This window comes from Hirundo rustica, chromosome 5, assembly GCF_015227805.2.
Source record: "Hirundo rustica isolate bHirRus1 chromosome 5, bHirRus1.pri.v3, whole genome shotgun sequence".
NCBI lineage: Eukaryota > Metazoa > Chordata > Aves > Passeriformes > Hirundinidae > Hirundo > Hirundo rustica.
The window spans coordinates 12603781-12620935 of NC_053454.1; the positions used below are offsets into that span (position 1 = coordinate 12603781).

The 17155-nt window shown below is 39.9% G+C and overlaps 1 protein-coding gene across 1 annotated transcript; it reads left to right on the top strand.

Moving 5' to 3' along the window:
- Positions 1–666: 666 nt before the first annotated feature.
- OTOP1 (otopetrin 1) lies at positions 667–15374 on the top strand. The gene is made up of 6 exons (XM_040064966.2): positions 667–998; positions 6979–7115; positions 10003–10061; positions 12085–12215; positions 13195–14141; positions 14512–15374. Exons 1-6 carry the CDS (start codon positions 713–715, stop codon positions 14680–14682), a joined length of 1731 nt encoding a protein of 576 aa, XP_039920900.1. The 5' UTR covers positions 667–712; the 3' UTR covers positions 14683–15374.
- The last annotated feature ends 1781 nt before the right edge of the window (positions 15375–17155 follow it).

The following is a 17155-nucleotide window of genomic DNA, read 5'->3' on the forward strand; positions in this document are numbered from 1 at the left end:
AGTGGACTAAATTCTGCAGAAGGTTTTGCTACTTTGAGCTCATTAGTTGCTTTGAGCTCATTAGTTGCTTCTCCACCTAGGAATTCCTATTGTACTGTTGTCAGAACCGGACTTTCTAAAAAACCAAGGTAAATTACCACTTTTGAAAGGTCTAGAGAATTTGTGAAAACCCCGGTTCTGTCCTACAATGAAAGTACCGATTGCCCAAAAGAGCTCCATCAGCAGCTTGTGGCTCCTGGGCTGCAGGGCCGGCTCCAGCCCCGCCGAATCCCGGGTTTTGGCCGTTTCTCGGCTTTCCAGCCGTCGAGCCGGGGGTTTGTTCACCAAACGGTGTCTTCCGCGTCTTCCTGTCCATGGGACAGGGAACGTGTTACACCGCACACGTCTCTCAATGCAGACATATCCTCACGGCCCTCACCAAAGCCAGCCGCGCAAGGCTGGCTCCGAACAGAGTGACTTCCCCTTACCCCGGACCCCGGCTGTTGTCCGTCTCGCAACGAGAATGTCCCGCAGAACCTCAGCAGCCTTTCCCGCAGCGGGGAGCGCGGGGCTGTCCCGGCAGCCGGGGACCCCCTCCCACGGGCAGGGCACGGCCAGGGCCGGCGGCCCCGCTCCGCCCCCGCAGCGATGGGGGACGGGCCAGCAGCGGCCTCGGGGCTCCCCGGGGAACGCGGGGCCGCCTGCTTGCAGCCCCTGGCCGGCGGCGTGGGAGATGGAGCAAGCCGCCGGGTGCCCCGCGGTGGGCGGCAGCTACCCGCAGAAAAACGCCGAGATCCTCAGCAGCCAGTACGGCATCAACCTCTTCCTAGCCGGGCTGCTGCTCACCTTCGCCTGGGCTGTGCATGCCGTGGGCATCAGCAAGAGCCACTTGCTCTCCTACCTCATCACGCTGATGCTCATCCAGCTGCTGTGGATGCTGTGGTACCTCTGCAGGAGCTGCACGCAGAGGCGGCTGATCCGGGACAAGGACACGCACGCCGGAGCCCGCTGGCTGAAGTGTAAGTACGGGCCGATAGCGCAGAGTGGTACGGCACAAGGGACACCTGTGCCATCACCTGTGTCTGCTACCTCTTTGTCACCCTCTCCATCCCTACCGGCAGGCATCCTGGTATTCACGAACTGAATGCACACGCAGTGCACTCTAAAGTAAATATATGCATAAGCTGAACCTACTAGGAGATTGTATTGGGAAGCTGTTTGCTAAACATCCTCACTTTCCAACCTGCCATTTATAGTGCTGAAAGCTCTGACACTTTTCTTCCTTACCAGGCTAGTTTGGTGAAATTTGAAAAATGAAATACAGCTAGTGGAAGAGGCAATTTTGCTGGTGTCTTGCACCTCTTTTGGAGGGATTATCACCTTTTCCAGATGGTAATGCAATTTAGTTTGTGGTAGTACCAGTCAGAAAGGTCCTCAAGTGCTCTCTATACCAATGTATATCAGAGATTCTTGTTTATATGTGTACAGGGATGCTTTTGAAACATCTAGAGATGGAAGAGGAAAAAATCCCTGAGCAGATCAATTTGTAATTAGTACATAAAGCAGTTAAACAAGGAATCTAAACAGAACATTAGCTTGCAGAAAAAGTATATAAGTTTGTGAGGGTAGTGGTGGGATGTGCTGGCCCTTATCTGCAGAGTCAGGCACATACCAGAGTGAGGATATAGAGGTATATTGAGATAAGGTGTTTGGGGAGCACATCACAGTCGTAGTGACAGGAATGCTGGTTTTTTTGGGTACCAAGGAAAAGACATAGCCTACATCAGTGCTTGTGGAATAATAAGCAATCCCAGTTTTAACAGCTTCTTCCAGTCTCAGCACTGTAAATAATAGATTTGAAAGTAAATATTTAAGTGCAATGTTCTGACAGCTTTCGATGTCTTGAAAGGCTGACCTGAAACAGAGACTGGACAGAGCTAGAGAATAAAATACATATTTACTGAAGGGCCTTTAGGGGTACACCTTGGGCAGGACACGGCCTGAACAGGGCTACACCCAAGCTGGACTTAAAGTGGTCACAAAACGGCTGATCTTACATTTTTACAAATTTTGGTCTGTTTGCATTTTGGGGTTTAATTGTCCAATTACAGCTTCAGGTTGTGGGGTCTCATTCTTCTTGTTCCTCCCTTCAGTCCACCGCTGTTTATGCTGCTGGGCTGAAAGTTGTCCTTGGTCTTCAGCAGGAAAAGAATTTGTTTTGTCTACGTATTCTGTGAAGAGAGCTTACTAGCACTTAATATGAGGCTCAGAACTACACCCCTAGGCAGCACAGAATCTGAAAAACATGAAAGTTAAAGGCATCACTTTCCCATAAAATGTTTCCTACTTACTGACAATGAGACAACCGCTAACTTTCACAGCAGCTAATGAAATATCTAAATGAAAATTCCAAGAACACCTGACACCTGATTATTTTGAAAAGTAAGGTTGTACTGTGGAAATGTGGTTTGCTCTCTGTCTCAGTGCTTGTGTATCATTTATTTTCTTTGCAACTGTTAACATTTGTGTTAGGATTCCTGACAGAAAACCTATTTTTTTTCCCCAAAATGTCTAATGTACAGCCATGGCCTGAAAACTCTTTCCTGAAATTTATGGAGTTCCCATATCAACTGTTGAATTGTTCCTCTTGATTATTTACTATTTTTCAAGGCAATATCTATCTCTCAAGAATTTTTCCTTTATTAGCTTATGTGGCTTACAACCTCCTGAAATTCATGCAAGGCTTAATTTGATCCTACCTTGGACCAAGCTAAGCTTTTGTTACTCAGAGGGCAGCTTTCCCCTCCTAAATATGGAATAAATATTGCCTAGCATGGGTAAGTACAGCAGGATCCCCAGCCCTCTTTCTTTTGGCACCGCATTCACAGCATTTCATTTGTCCTACAGAATATAAGGAGTCACAGAAACTTAGAAATAAGATCCTGGATTGAACTACTAGGTTACCTTATCCATTTCTTTTACCAGCACAAGATGGCTCTTTGTACTGGCTTCTCAGGTGGTGCGGCTTCCATGGCTTCTCTTGGATGTCTAGGCTGCAATTCAACAAATTTCCCCTTAGGGAATGACCTACACTTTCCTATTCTTGGTAGTTTCTCGTAGTTACAACAAGTCTGTGCAACTCCTTTATCCTCTGTTGGTAAAAGAAAACTTATTTGAGCTAAGGAAAAACTCCTCTGCCAAGATCCCCCTTGCCCTCCTCTTTATCAGTGCTTTTGTCATAGTCTTTTACCTGAAAGATCAAAAGTCCATAAAGGAAAGGGGAGGATGCAGTGGGACAGACATATTTTGTCTGAGTTCCTCCACAGAAAGTTTCTGCAATTTTTTAGTAGCTCTATCAGCTACTTTTGAAGAATATCTCCTTGCTGTAATTGTGAGAGCAAATGTCCTTGTATTAAACACTACAAAATGAGTGCATTTTCATGAATCCTTTCAAATTATGAATATAATTTTAGTAAAAGTGTGGCAGTTGCCTGCTTAGATCATTTTGCTCTGATAAACGTTGAAATTGAATGACTTAACAAAAACCTCCTATAACTGACTCCTTGTACATGCTCAGCAATGCTAGAAGAACAGATGATCAGTTTGCAAGAACTGCTTGCAGGAAGGTTTCCTCGAGCCTTTCTGCACCAAGGTGTCAGTTGTGTGAACAATTCAGCTTGGTTGTCTTCCCACCTGTGTGGTTGACCAAGAACCACTCCTAGAGTCTGAATGTGGGAAAAGTTTGTGGCAGAGAAAAGTTTGTGTCTTTAACACAACACAGTTATCTTGACACAAATATCCACAGGAAACCTTAGGAAGTCTTTCCTTGACTTATTCCAAATGTTCTCTCCTGTTAGGAAAAGCTCTCTGACCAGTTTTTGGGAAAGTTCAGTGAAGTGAGCCAGAGAACACAAAATGAAAGTCAGTTGGCTTCACAAACAGATTTATTTTATCACATTCTTTAACAGCACAATTTCTGTTTAAAGCATTGACAACTGGTCAACTTAAAAGCTCTTGACAGACTTCAACTTGCATCTTTTTTACTGCCTGCATTGAATTGCCAGTCTTTTGAACAATACTTTAAAGCAAGAGTGCTATTTTTGTGACTGTATCATTACGTTTTTTTGTTCTTGATGGTTACTAGGAAGAAATGAGCCAGCACTTAGCAATATTGAAAATCCTATTATTGATCCTTTAAGACACACAAGTTTCAACAAATGCTTGAAAAGAAAAACCAGCTCTCAATAGCAATTATTTTACATTGCTTAAAATTTTAAATGGAATAACTAAGTGGTGGAATTATCTTCCTTGCATTTACTGGTGTCCATTTAGTATTAATACATAGTACTGAAGTTTCCATCACAAAAAGTTGACAGAAAAACTATTAATATACCTTATGCATGGTCATTATGGTTGTGCTTTGATTTTTGATTAAGAAAAATAGTACAATAGTTCTCTTTTGAAGCCCATAAATAAGTATGTTGGACACTTTCTAGGCACTTGTAGTGTGGCCACCTGGGTGACTGTAGAAATATCTAAATACCATTTGAATAAATGAAACAATCTACAATTAAAAGAGTCATATAAAGTTTTCTAACCCCTGGGGGTCAGGGAAAAGATTAATTTATAACCTTTTTGCTTCAGAAGATAGCTTTTGCCTTCTTATTGAAACAATCATAACACATGTGAAGTCCCTCAAACTGACACATTTCAAATAGGCTGTTTCCTGCACATTTTCTAAATAAACCATAAATTGCAAACTCAATCTTAGAATAATTCAGGTAGGAAGGGATTTCTGAAGATCATCTAATCTAATATCTTGCTCAGAGCATGTCTAGTTACCTCAGGCAGAGTGATTTATAATCAGTTATGTTTATAATTATATAATCAAAACCAGAAATTCTAATTTATTTCAGAATTATTAGCATTTTTTAGATAAAGAAGGAAACATATCATCCGATCTCAAGAATAGCCTATAATTTTGTATTCTATAATACCATTTACGTGCACACACAATGAAAAAGGCACCTCTATTTAAAAACATGTTACATGTTTTAGAATACAAATTAGCTGGCCTAAGAAGCATAAATTAAACAAACAAACAAACAAACAACTGTGTGGGATTATACACATGCATGAAGTGCAGAGCTGAGGTTTTAGGTTTTGCAACTTAAAACCAAAAGTTTTTAGCTCTTGGTAAAAATTACACTCCATCAGTAATTTGACAGTGTTTTTATTATAGAGCGACTGTAAAACAGAAACATAAAATCCTAGCGGAATTCATGCCCTTGTATTAAAAAGGTTTCTGAAGTCTATTTTTGTTTCATTTTAAAGGGTCAATGAAATAATAAACAAAATTACAATGTGTGTATATAATTCTACTTATTTTTTATCAATGCAACTTTGACAATAAAGGTATTAATTAAATAATTTTTTAATTTAGTGTTACTTTTTACTACCACAAGTCAAGTGGAACACATGGTACTTTTATGGAAGTTAGGTTGTGGCCCCATATAAAAGATAAATATTCACCAAAGTCAACACTCTTGATGATATTTACTCTGTGAGGAATTGTAAAGAAAGATTAAGATACTGATGCTGGTTTATATTATAAGGCCTGGTTAATGTGCATGGATAAATTTTTATCTAGTCTTCATTCAAATAAGTTCAAATTAAAACCAGTGAAAACTTGCTTGAATAAAAGCTTAAAAAAAAAAAAAAAATCCCCTCCCAAACCTCCAAAAAACCACAAACCCTCAAAACGAACCAAAACCAAGGAAACGGAGGCCTTAGTTTGGTTCAGTAGTCTTGTAGCCAATTGTATTTAGTCATACAGGTACAAACACAATAATAACAAAAACTAAACAAAACACACACACGCAAAACCCACAAACAAACAAAAAAAACCCCAACAAACAAATAAACAAACAAACAAACAAAGAAGCAAAAAAGGGAAATGTATTTCCAAGTTCTTTAGGGTATTTAGACTAATATGCTGGGATATTTGTGTGTGTGTGTGTGTAAAATATAGGTAGTGAAATCAAATATTTGGTTCCTTTCTGGGAGAGCAAACCATACAGCTCATTGTGGTTGTGGTCCCTTGTGGTGGTTCTCTTGAGAGACCCAGACGACCGTCGATGGCCAAAGACACAGAGCCTGCTCCCTCACCGGGGGGATATCATGGCTCTATCCTGGGGTCCTGCTCCTGCCAGCCGGAGCTCTTTTAGCTCCTTCCCATCCCCGCCGGTGCCAGAGAGCGAGGCCCTACCCATCCCGGGGGTTTTTCCCAGGGGGCAGGGCCCAGAGGCAGGGACAAGCCACTGCCCAGCCAGGGACAAGGTGGGAGTGGAACAGAGTTGGGTTACATCCCAGTGTGAGGGATGGGCGCGGCCAGGCAGGGACAAACCACGTAAGGGGAACAGGGAAAACATTACAAACCAAATGAAACACAATATTAACCAAATTAACACACTGTAACAGTCCCTGAACTGAAGTGTGACCCCCGAGCCATGGGGAGGTCACACCAAGTGATTGTGTCACTGCCCACTGTCGAGCTTCTGGGCCGGGAGACTGTCAGGTGATTGTTCAGCCCCCAGGACTGCCCGGGCTGCTTCGGGGCTGACAAGGGCACTAATTCATGCTCTTATGGCTGCTTCAGTGCCACTGTCACTTGGGAGGCTGATCCTGCCCGGAGCTGGGCACTATGCAAGGTGCTGAATGTCCTGCGCAGTGCAGGGCTGGCGACTCCTCACTCACCGTGCAGGGCTTGTCCAGTGTGACCCTGCTTAACATACTGGGCAGAGGCTGCCACAAATTACAGGCACTTATTTCATGGGGTCAGTTATCTTCATGAGCATTGATCCAGCCTTATTTTCCTAAACAAGAACACAGATATTGATCAACTTTCATTCCCCTAAACAGATTTTTGTGTATTTTACAAATAGTCTCTGGATACTATAACTATACATTAAAATTTTTTAATATCTTTTTCATTTGTAGGTGGGATTACATTATTTGCGGTGATCACTTTAATTCTGGATTCCTTTAAAATTGGATATTATATTGATTTTTCAAACTGTTTATCACCGACTGAAGGCATTTTTCCTGTTACACATGCTGTCCACACCATCTTACAGGTAAAAGTCACTGGTTGCTGTTTTATATTAATCTCTGTTTCTTACAAAAAGTATATTTCATCTTGTCATCAGTAGACTTAAAGCTAATTTGATTTGTAAACATAACACAGAATACTTTTAAGGACTAAATGCTTGGGCATGTATAGTAAATTCAAGCTTTTCAACCTGAAGTTGCTTAGCCATAAAATTCATGGGTTTCAAACATGGGTTTGAAAAAAAGAATAATAAAAAAATGTTCTCCTGTAGTTGAAGTTATATGGTCTTTTTGTCTAGTTGAAGTTACATACAGAATTTTCAGAATTTTCAGGCTGAAATTAGTATTTTGGCTAAAGATAATTGCCTTATTTATGTATGTAGGACTTGTCACACAAGTTTAATTCACTCTGTCTAACCTGATGTTCCATTGTGGTTAGAGGTGTGGCTGTGGTCAGTTAACGGGAGCAAACCCTTTCCTAGCTGCTCCTAAAACACTTGCACAACTTTCCTGTAACAAACGAGCACGGATGTTCCTTCTAGAAGCGTTGGGTTGCTCACATCAGTGGCTGCACAGTAACAAACATAGTGACTCCTGTGAAATGTTCCAGCTTCCTGTTTGGTGCAGGGCTTTGGGTCTACAGTGTGTGGTGGCACTCCATAGCTGAACCCTTGTAAGCAGGTTTTTAGGGAAGAAGAAAAGGAAAAGCCACTCAACTGAGATACTCAATCGTAGTCAGGCACTTTTATGAATTTTCCAAGAGGTCAAAGTCATTTGGAAGGAAACGTTTTTCTAGCAATTGTGGTTGCATGTAAATGAGCTTTTGAAAACCCTACTTTTTCTGCTTTCTTCAACAGTTAAAAAAAAAAAAAAAAAAATAAACAGTAACTCTCACCCCATCTATGTTTTTCTCTGAGGGTGAAATTCTGAGTTGGTTGACGGAATCTTAATTTCACATTCTTGTAATATCCACTCTCCACGTCTTGCAACTTCTTTACTTCATCTCTGAAAAACAAACCAATGAAATGGAGCCCTTCTGCCTTGCTGACCTGAACAGAGTGTTCTTCACTACAGCCAGTGACCCAGAGCTGACAAGGTTTCCAGCCACAATGAACAGGAGTGTAGGAGAATGACAAATAAAAATGCTGAACAAAGGCAACAAAAATTTTAATTTAAATTTTACATCACCTCGTGTCACTGAATTTATCATCTACAGAGCTTAAAATAACGAACACTTGAATGTTAGCCTGAGCAATCAGAGAAAAAGTTGAATTTAAAAAGTAATTAACCAGATACCTATTACCTAAGACAAATCTTCTTATGTCTTTGAAACAGTGGATGAAATCAGAGCAGAGAACATCTCTAATATGTGTAATCTAAAAACCAAATATTTTTTTTTTCTATCAGATATATATCAGATTCTCTTGTCATTTACTCTAAGTGAGGCATCCTGATACATGCCATTAAATTAATATATACATTCTGCACCCATATATGAACTAACATGTACCTGCCTTCCCAGGGCAAGCTGTGTATTATGTTCTTCTACAGACGAAAGTCCCCTTGAGGCAATGAGTATTCTGTGAGTGAAAACTGGATTTTATGTTATTTCTTTAGCACAAAGACTGACTTTTCCTATTTCTTCCCAATATCTTGTGTCTGAACAGGTCTTCAAAACTTACGTTTTTGTAAGTTTTAAAGAATGGTTTCAGAACTGCTGTCAGATTTTACTGCATTTATCCCAGGGTGGGAAATTGAATATGGCACTAGAGACTAAGGTCATTTCAATTTGATTTCAGTTGAAGCCTACATGAACTATTTTAGTCTTAACATCTAGCATTTTACAGTGGCCACTCCTCATTGATAAATGCTTCATTAGAGGAGTTGTTATTGCTGGGTACCATAGCTGAGCCATAAAGAACTGCATTTGCCTAGCTTTTTTTCCAAAATGAGCCATTGAATGCCTCAGAAACAGTGGCTGTGAAGGCATCCTACAGTAATGGATGCGGTGGAAATATGGGCTTCCAGTTAATCTGGTTGCTGAAGAAGAACCCAAAGTTTCTGTCACTTCTCAGACCCTTTCTGGAACACCAAACCAGGTGGGTTTCTAAGAGAAGTCTTAGGACTCTTTTTCCCCTAATAATTCACCTACTGCTGAATTCAGTATCCTAGGAACTATTGGGAGTAAACAGACTCCCAGTGTCACCCTAACATCCCTGAGGAATACTGGTATAGTTCTTCTTGAACCTACCCACACTTGTTTCATTTCTGCAGCAATCTCTTTCTGAGGTCTCCATTATGCTTTCACAGAGTTTTAATTTTATTCCTCTTTGCCCTTGACTTGCTAACTTATTATTGTTGTCTCTCTCTTTTATCCCTTGTTTGAGTGTTCTGCACTATCCTTGAGTGCAACTGCTGTGTTCTTAATCAGTTGTCTCTCAGGCAGTTAGTACAATTTTTTCTCATGCTTCCTGGGCACCTGTTGTTTGATTAGTCAAGTCTGGCATCCTTTCATCAATCTCTTTCCCTCCATAGAATTTAATATATTCCATAAATTGTTCAAACTTAGCATCACCATGCCCTGCAGCAATCATACCTCTGTCCACAGCCAGTGGCTTTGTTTCATTTGTCATTGAAATAAAATTCTCTTCAGAGTCAGAAGGAAAAAATATTTTGGTGATGCTTAGACTTTCTACTGTTAAGCCACTGATTTTTCATGTAAGAAATCCCAGGTTCTGTGTAAATATCACAGGAAATCATGAGCTTTTTCACATGTGTGGAGATGGAGGTACCTCCATTTAAATCATCAGATGTTTTAACCATTGGAACGTCTATCTACAGATGCACTTTCCTTTCTGAGTGTATCACATGCTCATTAGTGTAATGATATTTCTCTGCATTTCTTCCATTCAGGTATATTTTCTGTGGTGTCATGCAAAGGATGTTATCCAGTCTTTCAAAACACTTGAAAGGTAATGTGGATCTGATCCTCATCTGGCATACTAATAGGTGTACATCTGTACAGTGCTTTAACACCAAACTTTCATTGTATGAGGGACAGTGAAAATATACAGAGATTGATTCTCATCTTGATTACATTAAGTAGAAAGAAATAGAACAGTTAAATAGAAAGTAACTCCATTTACTCTTATTTAACCTGCATTGATATTTTGTAATAAAGAAGAGTGACAGAATACATATATTTTTCCCATTGATGCCTTGGGAAGGCTGACCTGAAACAGAGATTGGACAGAGCTAGAGAATAAAGTAGATATTGATTGAAAGGCCTTTAGGGTACACCTTGGGCAGGAAAAGAGCCTGAGGACATGAGAGGAAAATGGGGATATGTGACGCTACATAGTCACTTAGGAAGGAAACATCATGTATGTGTCTTAAGACAATGCATTGTATTATGTTTTATTTATTTACCTACTGAAAGGGAACCTGTATCACCAACCTGCAGTCAATGCAATGTAACTGAGGTATTTTATATTGATTTTATGGAAAGCACCTTTTTAAAACTAGGTCTTAGACTCATAGAATAGTTTGCATTGGAAGAAACCTCTAAAAGCTGTTTAGTCCAACCCCTCTGCACTAACCAGGGACACCTTCACCTAGATCAGGATACTCAGAGGTCCATCCAACCTGGCCTTGAATGTTTCCAGCCCATGTTGATACTTGGGCTTGCCTTGACCCAGGTGCAGGACCTTGCATTGGCCTTTTTGAGCCACATAAAATTCCCATAGGGCCATTTCTTGAGCTCATCCAGGTCCTTCTGGCATCCCATCCCTCAGGCATGTCAACCACACCTCACAGCTGTGGTAGATGCATCTGTGCACATGCACTTGGATACACAACCTCCCTGGTGGTATCATATGTACCAAATCTGATCCAATGTGTTTTCTGGTTTTGTGAGAAGGCAGATTAATGTACATTAATCTGTCTGTACATGGAACACAAAGAAGCAAACGTGGTAATTTTCAAAGTATTTGTTTAAAGCTATCAATGATCTGACCAGTTTCTATAGGAGGTAAAATAAATTTGCTCAGTAACGTCATCTGTGGTGAAGGTTCTCCATTTGTTCTGCTCTCTTGGGTAAGCGTTCAAGCCCCATGCTCAGGAAGAGTGATTACAGAAGGCTTTGCAATGTCAGCTGTGCTATCAGGTCTGTTTAAAAATTTCTAACTGCAAAATTATCATTGAGAAGAGTGTTGTAATAAAGAACTCTTTCTTGGTGAAGAAACACGAACAGCCTCGGGTGCAGGAGAACACCTGGCACTGGTAGGTGAAAGAATTGTGCCTAGGAAAGAGATAGAGAAATGACCTCCTAAAAAAAAGAGACTGCTTGGCAATGGAGGACAATTTTTGTCTGGATTCTATTAGGAAGTTCAGAACTATTAATACACTTCTTTCTCCAATGCTATTCTGTTCCACCAAGCTGAGATGGCTTGTCAGAGGCCAGGAGTCTCAAAAATGCATGGAGACCTACCCGCATTTGTAGTAGTACTTTGAATGGAATAAAGTCCTCTGTTAGCTTCAGCTCCCTGCAGGAGACAAAAATGCATGGGTTAGAATTTGGAGAAGGCAGAGGTATCTGTGAAGAAAGATCAGACACAGAATATGAAGGAGCACTGCAGAAGGCTGTGAAATATGGTTTGCAAACAAATAATCCTGTTCAGACTGTTCAATCACTAACACAAAGCTTGCCTGGCCCAAAGAATAAAACCCATCATGTAAGAGAGCATAAGAAACAACAAAAGCATTCTATTAATAGTTTAATACATTAGGCCATTTAATATATTACATTCCTGTAAGGCTTTGGAAGTCTGATATTCAGTGACTTTAGAGATTGATAGTGATTTTTCAACCTTCCTCATGCATTGATAAATAAATAGTGCCATTTAGCTTGTACACAGAAAGCTAATCCATTTCATTTCACATATTTCATGAGATACAGTCTGTGCAGATTCCTGCAATAACTGATTTATTTTGTAGGTTTGGTGTTATCCATTCTGTTTTCACAAATTTGCTCCTGTGGACAAATGGCGTGTTAACCGAGTCAAAACACCAATTGAACGAGCATAAAGAAAGACTAATCACACTTGGTTTTGGGAACATAACTATCGGTAAGCAAAAGGTGCATTTTGAAATTACTGCTTTAGCACACTCATACAAAATACTGTCATTATAGGATGTAGCTGAGTCAATCATGACTATGTCAACATAGTCATGCTGAGGCACATTGTAACTAGCTGATGCTGAAATGCTATATGATCATTATCATATATGTGCTCAAGTCAGTAGATTTCTTCTAAGTTCCAAACAAATAGATTTTTGAGAACATTTCTTTTGAGGAATAACATCACTGAGGATCATTACTAAGGAACCACTTTATTATTAAATCACAGTAATAAATTAACATAACAGTGTTGAAAAGAGTTTGCTACTTACTCAGTTGTTTGTAAAAAAAAAAAAGCATGGATAATCTTGCAAATCTTCTAGGAAAGTGATAGCATGTAGCCTGTGATCCTAAAGGATTCAGTGGGATGGCTCAAAGGAATATGACCTCAAAGGAATATTAACCACAGCACTACTGTTTTACAAGATAAGGACATTGCTCTGGGGTTTTTTTTTACTAATTAATCATTTTCTCCATTGACGAGTTGGTGCAAGTTATATTCAGCAAACATTTAAAGTAAGGAGGGTATAAAGAAAAAAGTTCTTCACTGAGAGGGTGTTATGGCACTGGAACAGGTTGCTCAGAGAAGCTGTGGATGCTCCATCCCTGAAAATGTTCAAGGCCCGGTTGGATGGGGTTTTGAGCAACCTGGTCTAGTGGAAGGTTCCCTGTCCACAGCAGAGGGTTTGAAATAGATGATCTTTAAGGTCCCTTCCAACCCAGGCTGTTCTATGACAACTCCTGGGGATGCCTTCTGCTTTCAAACTCCAGTGAAACATGGGGAAGCTTTTTCTTAGGTGGGTAACTGGGTGGTGTTTGACTGAAATATTACCTTTTGCAATTCATTATTTTATTTATATTTTATTTATTCACTTAAACCAAGGAATCTTTATAATGCACATAACTAATCTCTCCTTCTCCTTTAGTTCTAGATGATCATGCGCCTCAGTGCAATTGCACGACAACAACTCTCTGCTCGATATTTTCTCAAGGAATATATTACCTATATCCCTTTAATATAGAGTACCACATCCTAGCATCCACAATGCTCTATGTCCTGTGGAAGAACATCGGCCGCAAAGTTGAGCACCACCAGCAAAACAAAACTCCATTCAAATTCCACGGCATAACTGTTGGGATGATTTTTGGACTAATCGTGTTAACTAGCACAATAGCCATAGTGGTTGTGTATTTAATTCAGATTGGAGGTTCAAAAATCAAAAGCGAGCTAGCACTCACTATGTTTTACTTGCACGCTATTTTCGTGTTGGCTCTCATGTGCACAGCTGGAATCGTCGCCCTTCTCATCTACAGGCTGGAAGATAGATCACTGGATAATTCCAAGAATCCCGCTCGAAAACTGGATGCAGAACTCCTGGTGGGCACAGCTGCAGGGTCCTGGCTGCTCTCCTGGGGCTCGATCCTCGCCATTATCTGTGCCCAAGGTCATCCCAAATACACATGGTATAACCTGCCCTACTCCGTCCTGGTAATTATTGAGAAATATATTCAGAACCTCTTTATCATTGAATCCATCCACCGTGAGCAGGAAAAGGTAAATGACAACATTAAAACTCTTCGAATAGTGACAATATCCCGGGGGACCACCTTGTCCCTCAACCCCTTGTACAAAGAGATCTACAGTGGCAGAGCTGCTCGTGACAGCGGTGACATACCCTGTCTGTTCAAGGGCAGCATCTGTGGGAGAGAAAACGATGGTGCAAGTGTTGCCAAAGAAGAAACAAGGCAGGACAATAGCTTGGTCATGCACTCAGCCTCAGATTTCTCATTTTGCCATAGAAACTCAGTTACTAACAACAAGAGGAGAATTTTGAAGAACATCGCTGCATTTTTATTCCTCTGCAACCTTTCGGTAAGACATTTTGAATGTAGTTCACAAGTTAATACCCAAAAGCTCCCCATCCTTTTAAGTCTGAAAAGTATATTAAAATTTCATGGTTCTATAGCTTGTGGGCAGTAAATTTTGCTTATGGAAGAAGTGAATATATTTTTGGGGAACAAAGTTTATTTAAATGTGGAATATAGGAGGCTCCTTTCACTAACGGTCCAAAAACTGTAGCAGCAGCTGAACCCCTGTTCCAGCAGCGTGCCCCAGTAGCCAGGAGGAAGGGTTTCTTAGGGATTCCTGGAGCCAATCTGCAGTACAGTGAAGTCACAGTCATTAGGGGCTATTGACTTGTACCGCTGGTGATTAATATTGGCCTCGCGTTCTTTCCCTGCAGCTGTGGATACCACCGGCGTTCGGGTGCCGCCCGGAATATGACAATGGACTGGAAGAAATAGTTTTCGGCTTTGAACCCTGGATAATTGTTGTGAACCTTGCGATGCCTTTTTCTATTTTCTATCGGATGCATTCAGCTGCTTCTCTCTTTGAGGTCAATTGTAAAACATAGAGCATATACGGTCCCTCAGTGAACAATTGATTGAATAATTAATTACATAAATAACAGTTGTGGGAGTGGATGAATGAATGAGTGAATGCAGCAGCTGCCCAATAAATAGAAGATTCAATAATTTGTTTTAAAGAAGGGACCGTAGCTAATAGCATGTAATTTTTTTTTTCTTTCCACATGTTTTGTTATGTATGTGGTATTATTTTATAAATACACTTTTCAGTATCATATTAGTGTTAATATGATTAACACAACATAGTAAAGTTAATTCAATCTCATTACTCTTTGTTTTAGTCAACTGGGATTTGTGCTCTATACAATTTGTATGGATTTGTTTCCATTCATTGTGACTTGTGAAAGGGGTTTACAAAAAATTCTGTATGACTTAGAACAGAAGATCCCAGAAAGAGCTTCTCCTGAATCACAGATATATTAGGAAAACTCCAACTCTTAATTCCTAGCTTTGTTTTTTTTAATGGTAAAACCTACAAATATTTGCTTGATAAATGAGGTGTGAGAATTAGTTTAAAGTTCTTTATTACTGATGAAAAACAATATATCATTATCATTTTGTGGATAGATATAAATAGCAAGAAATCTAGGTGAGTAACATATATGATTAGATATCACGTTGTGTATAATTTTTCCTGATAAGGTATATTTATATTAATTTTCTTGTATTTACTCTATGACATAACTGAGAAATAAAATTAATCCTTTTACTTAATTCTTCATTCAAATATTCTTGAAATGTTTTAAGAGAAAAAACTAGTCTTACAGCTCATATTTAGGTATATGTGTTCCAGTGCCAGAATGGTATGTACTCCCTGCACAATTTTTTAACGAACTAATTTCATTGTAGATCAGTCTCCTGGTTGGAAAATAATCATATGTTTTCATACAGAAATTCTATAAAGCAAAGCTGAAGCCTCTAGAAATCTGGAGGGCCTTTGGCTGAGAGTTTTTAAAGTGTGGTTTACAAGAATACAATCTCAAAACCCTGTGATATGCTTGAATATAATCTCAAAACCCTGCTTGTATTCTCACAGAAAACAGTGAAAAGTTGGGTGCCCAAATATTCCTAGAATCTGCACCTGCAAGATTGAGAGACTGGAGCAGTAACCAGGATATTGGAGCTACAGATCAATTAATTACTGGATAACCCTTGCTAATTTGTTGATTAACTAGTCCTAAATCTGGTGGGTCAAGGGCTGAAAAACTTCTGCTCCTTATTCCTGAAAGGACAGTTGTACACTTATCACCGCCATCATCCCGAGAGCCGGAATATTTCCATGTGGGAGAGGTTTGTTTCTGAGACAGGAGATTTCAGCAGTTGCATCTGCCCTCATGCAGCAGAAAAGAATTTTGGCTTTGTACCACTAGATGGCAAACACAGACCATTCGATGAGTTACCTGCTAGCTTAAGTTGGTTGAATCGTTTCACATCATAATTAATTTTCCGTTCTATTTTGTGGTACATATAGCCATAACTGCTTAGGAATTTTTACTACCTTCTTTACCTGTTGCAGAGCCCAGATCGAGTAAGGAAGTATCCATCTGAAGTCTCAGGTGAAGTCTGAATTAGATGAAGCGTCAGGAGACTGAGCATGAGGACCCTTACCTGCCTGGAAAGCAATTTCAGTTGTTTGATTTGAAGCGGTTTTTAGAAGAGGCACTATCTTACATCTCTGTCTGTCCATACAGCTCCTTGTCATGCTCTTTTATAACATCTTTATTGGCTCTTATATTCATTCTAGAGAGTAACATTTTCTATCTTTCTGCTTGAATTCAGTAGCTTGATCTCAAGTAGTTCCATGTTAATACCAGCTCTGACCCCTTAGTTGTCTCTACAATTTGAGTAAATAGGGCCATCCAGATAACGACATAAAGCTTTAATCTTCCTTCCAAAGAAATCTTTATTCTTCCTTTCTGGACAAACTCTACAGCTAATTTCAGTATAAGAAAAAAAATCCATTTCACTAGGTAGGGGCAAAAATTATATTTCAACCTTTAAGTGCCCATTAAGATGGCTAGAGGAAACCTGTTTCTTCTTCCTCTGCTCCTGTGGGATGGGTCCCATGTCATTCTTCAGCTAGAACTGGTGGTTTTTAGCTGATTTCCAGCATTTGTGTTCAGCCAAAGCAGAGCTAGCTCTAAATCCCTAAGGCCAAGAAGGGGCCGTATGCTCTATTACAAACATGTAGCACACATTTAGAATTTTCAAAATTAAATAACATCCTTATTTAGTTATATTTCATTTGCAATCACTTAACCCTTTCTGCTTCTTCACATTATGATTGAAATAATTTCATTTGCCCACAATATTAAATTGCTTTTGAGTGCTGAAATTGAAGTTTATTCAGAAAAGTGAATTAAGGTAGAACTCTGGCAGTGAGCAAATGCTTTAAACATGCTAATGGGCAAATTCTATTCTGAGCTGCACTGATGAAATCCCGCTGACTTAAATGGTTCT

Excerpts from the sequence above, each read along its gene's own strand:
- OTOP1 (XM_040064966.2), top strand. The coding sequence starts at position 713 with ATGGAGCAAGCCGCCGGGTGCCCCGCGGTGGGCGGCAGCTACCCGCAG. Across the intron at positions 7,116-10,002 it reads CTGTCCACACCATCTTACAG|GTATATTTTCTGTGGTGTCA; the intron begins GTAAAAGTCACT and ends TCTTCCATTCAG. Across the intron at positions 10,062-12,084 it reads TCTTTCAAAACACTTGAAAG|GTTTGGTGTTATCCATTCTG; the intron begins GTAATGTGGATC and ends TTTATTTTGTAG.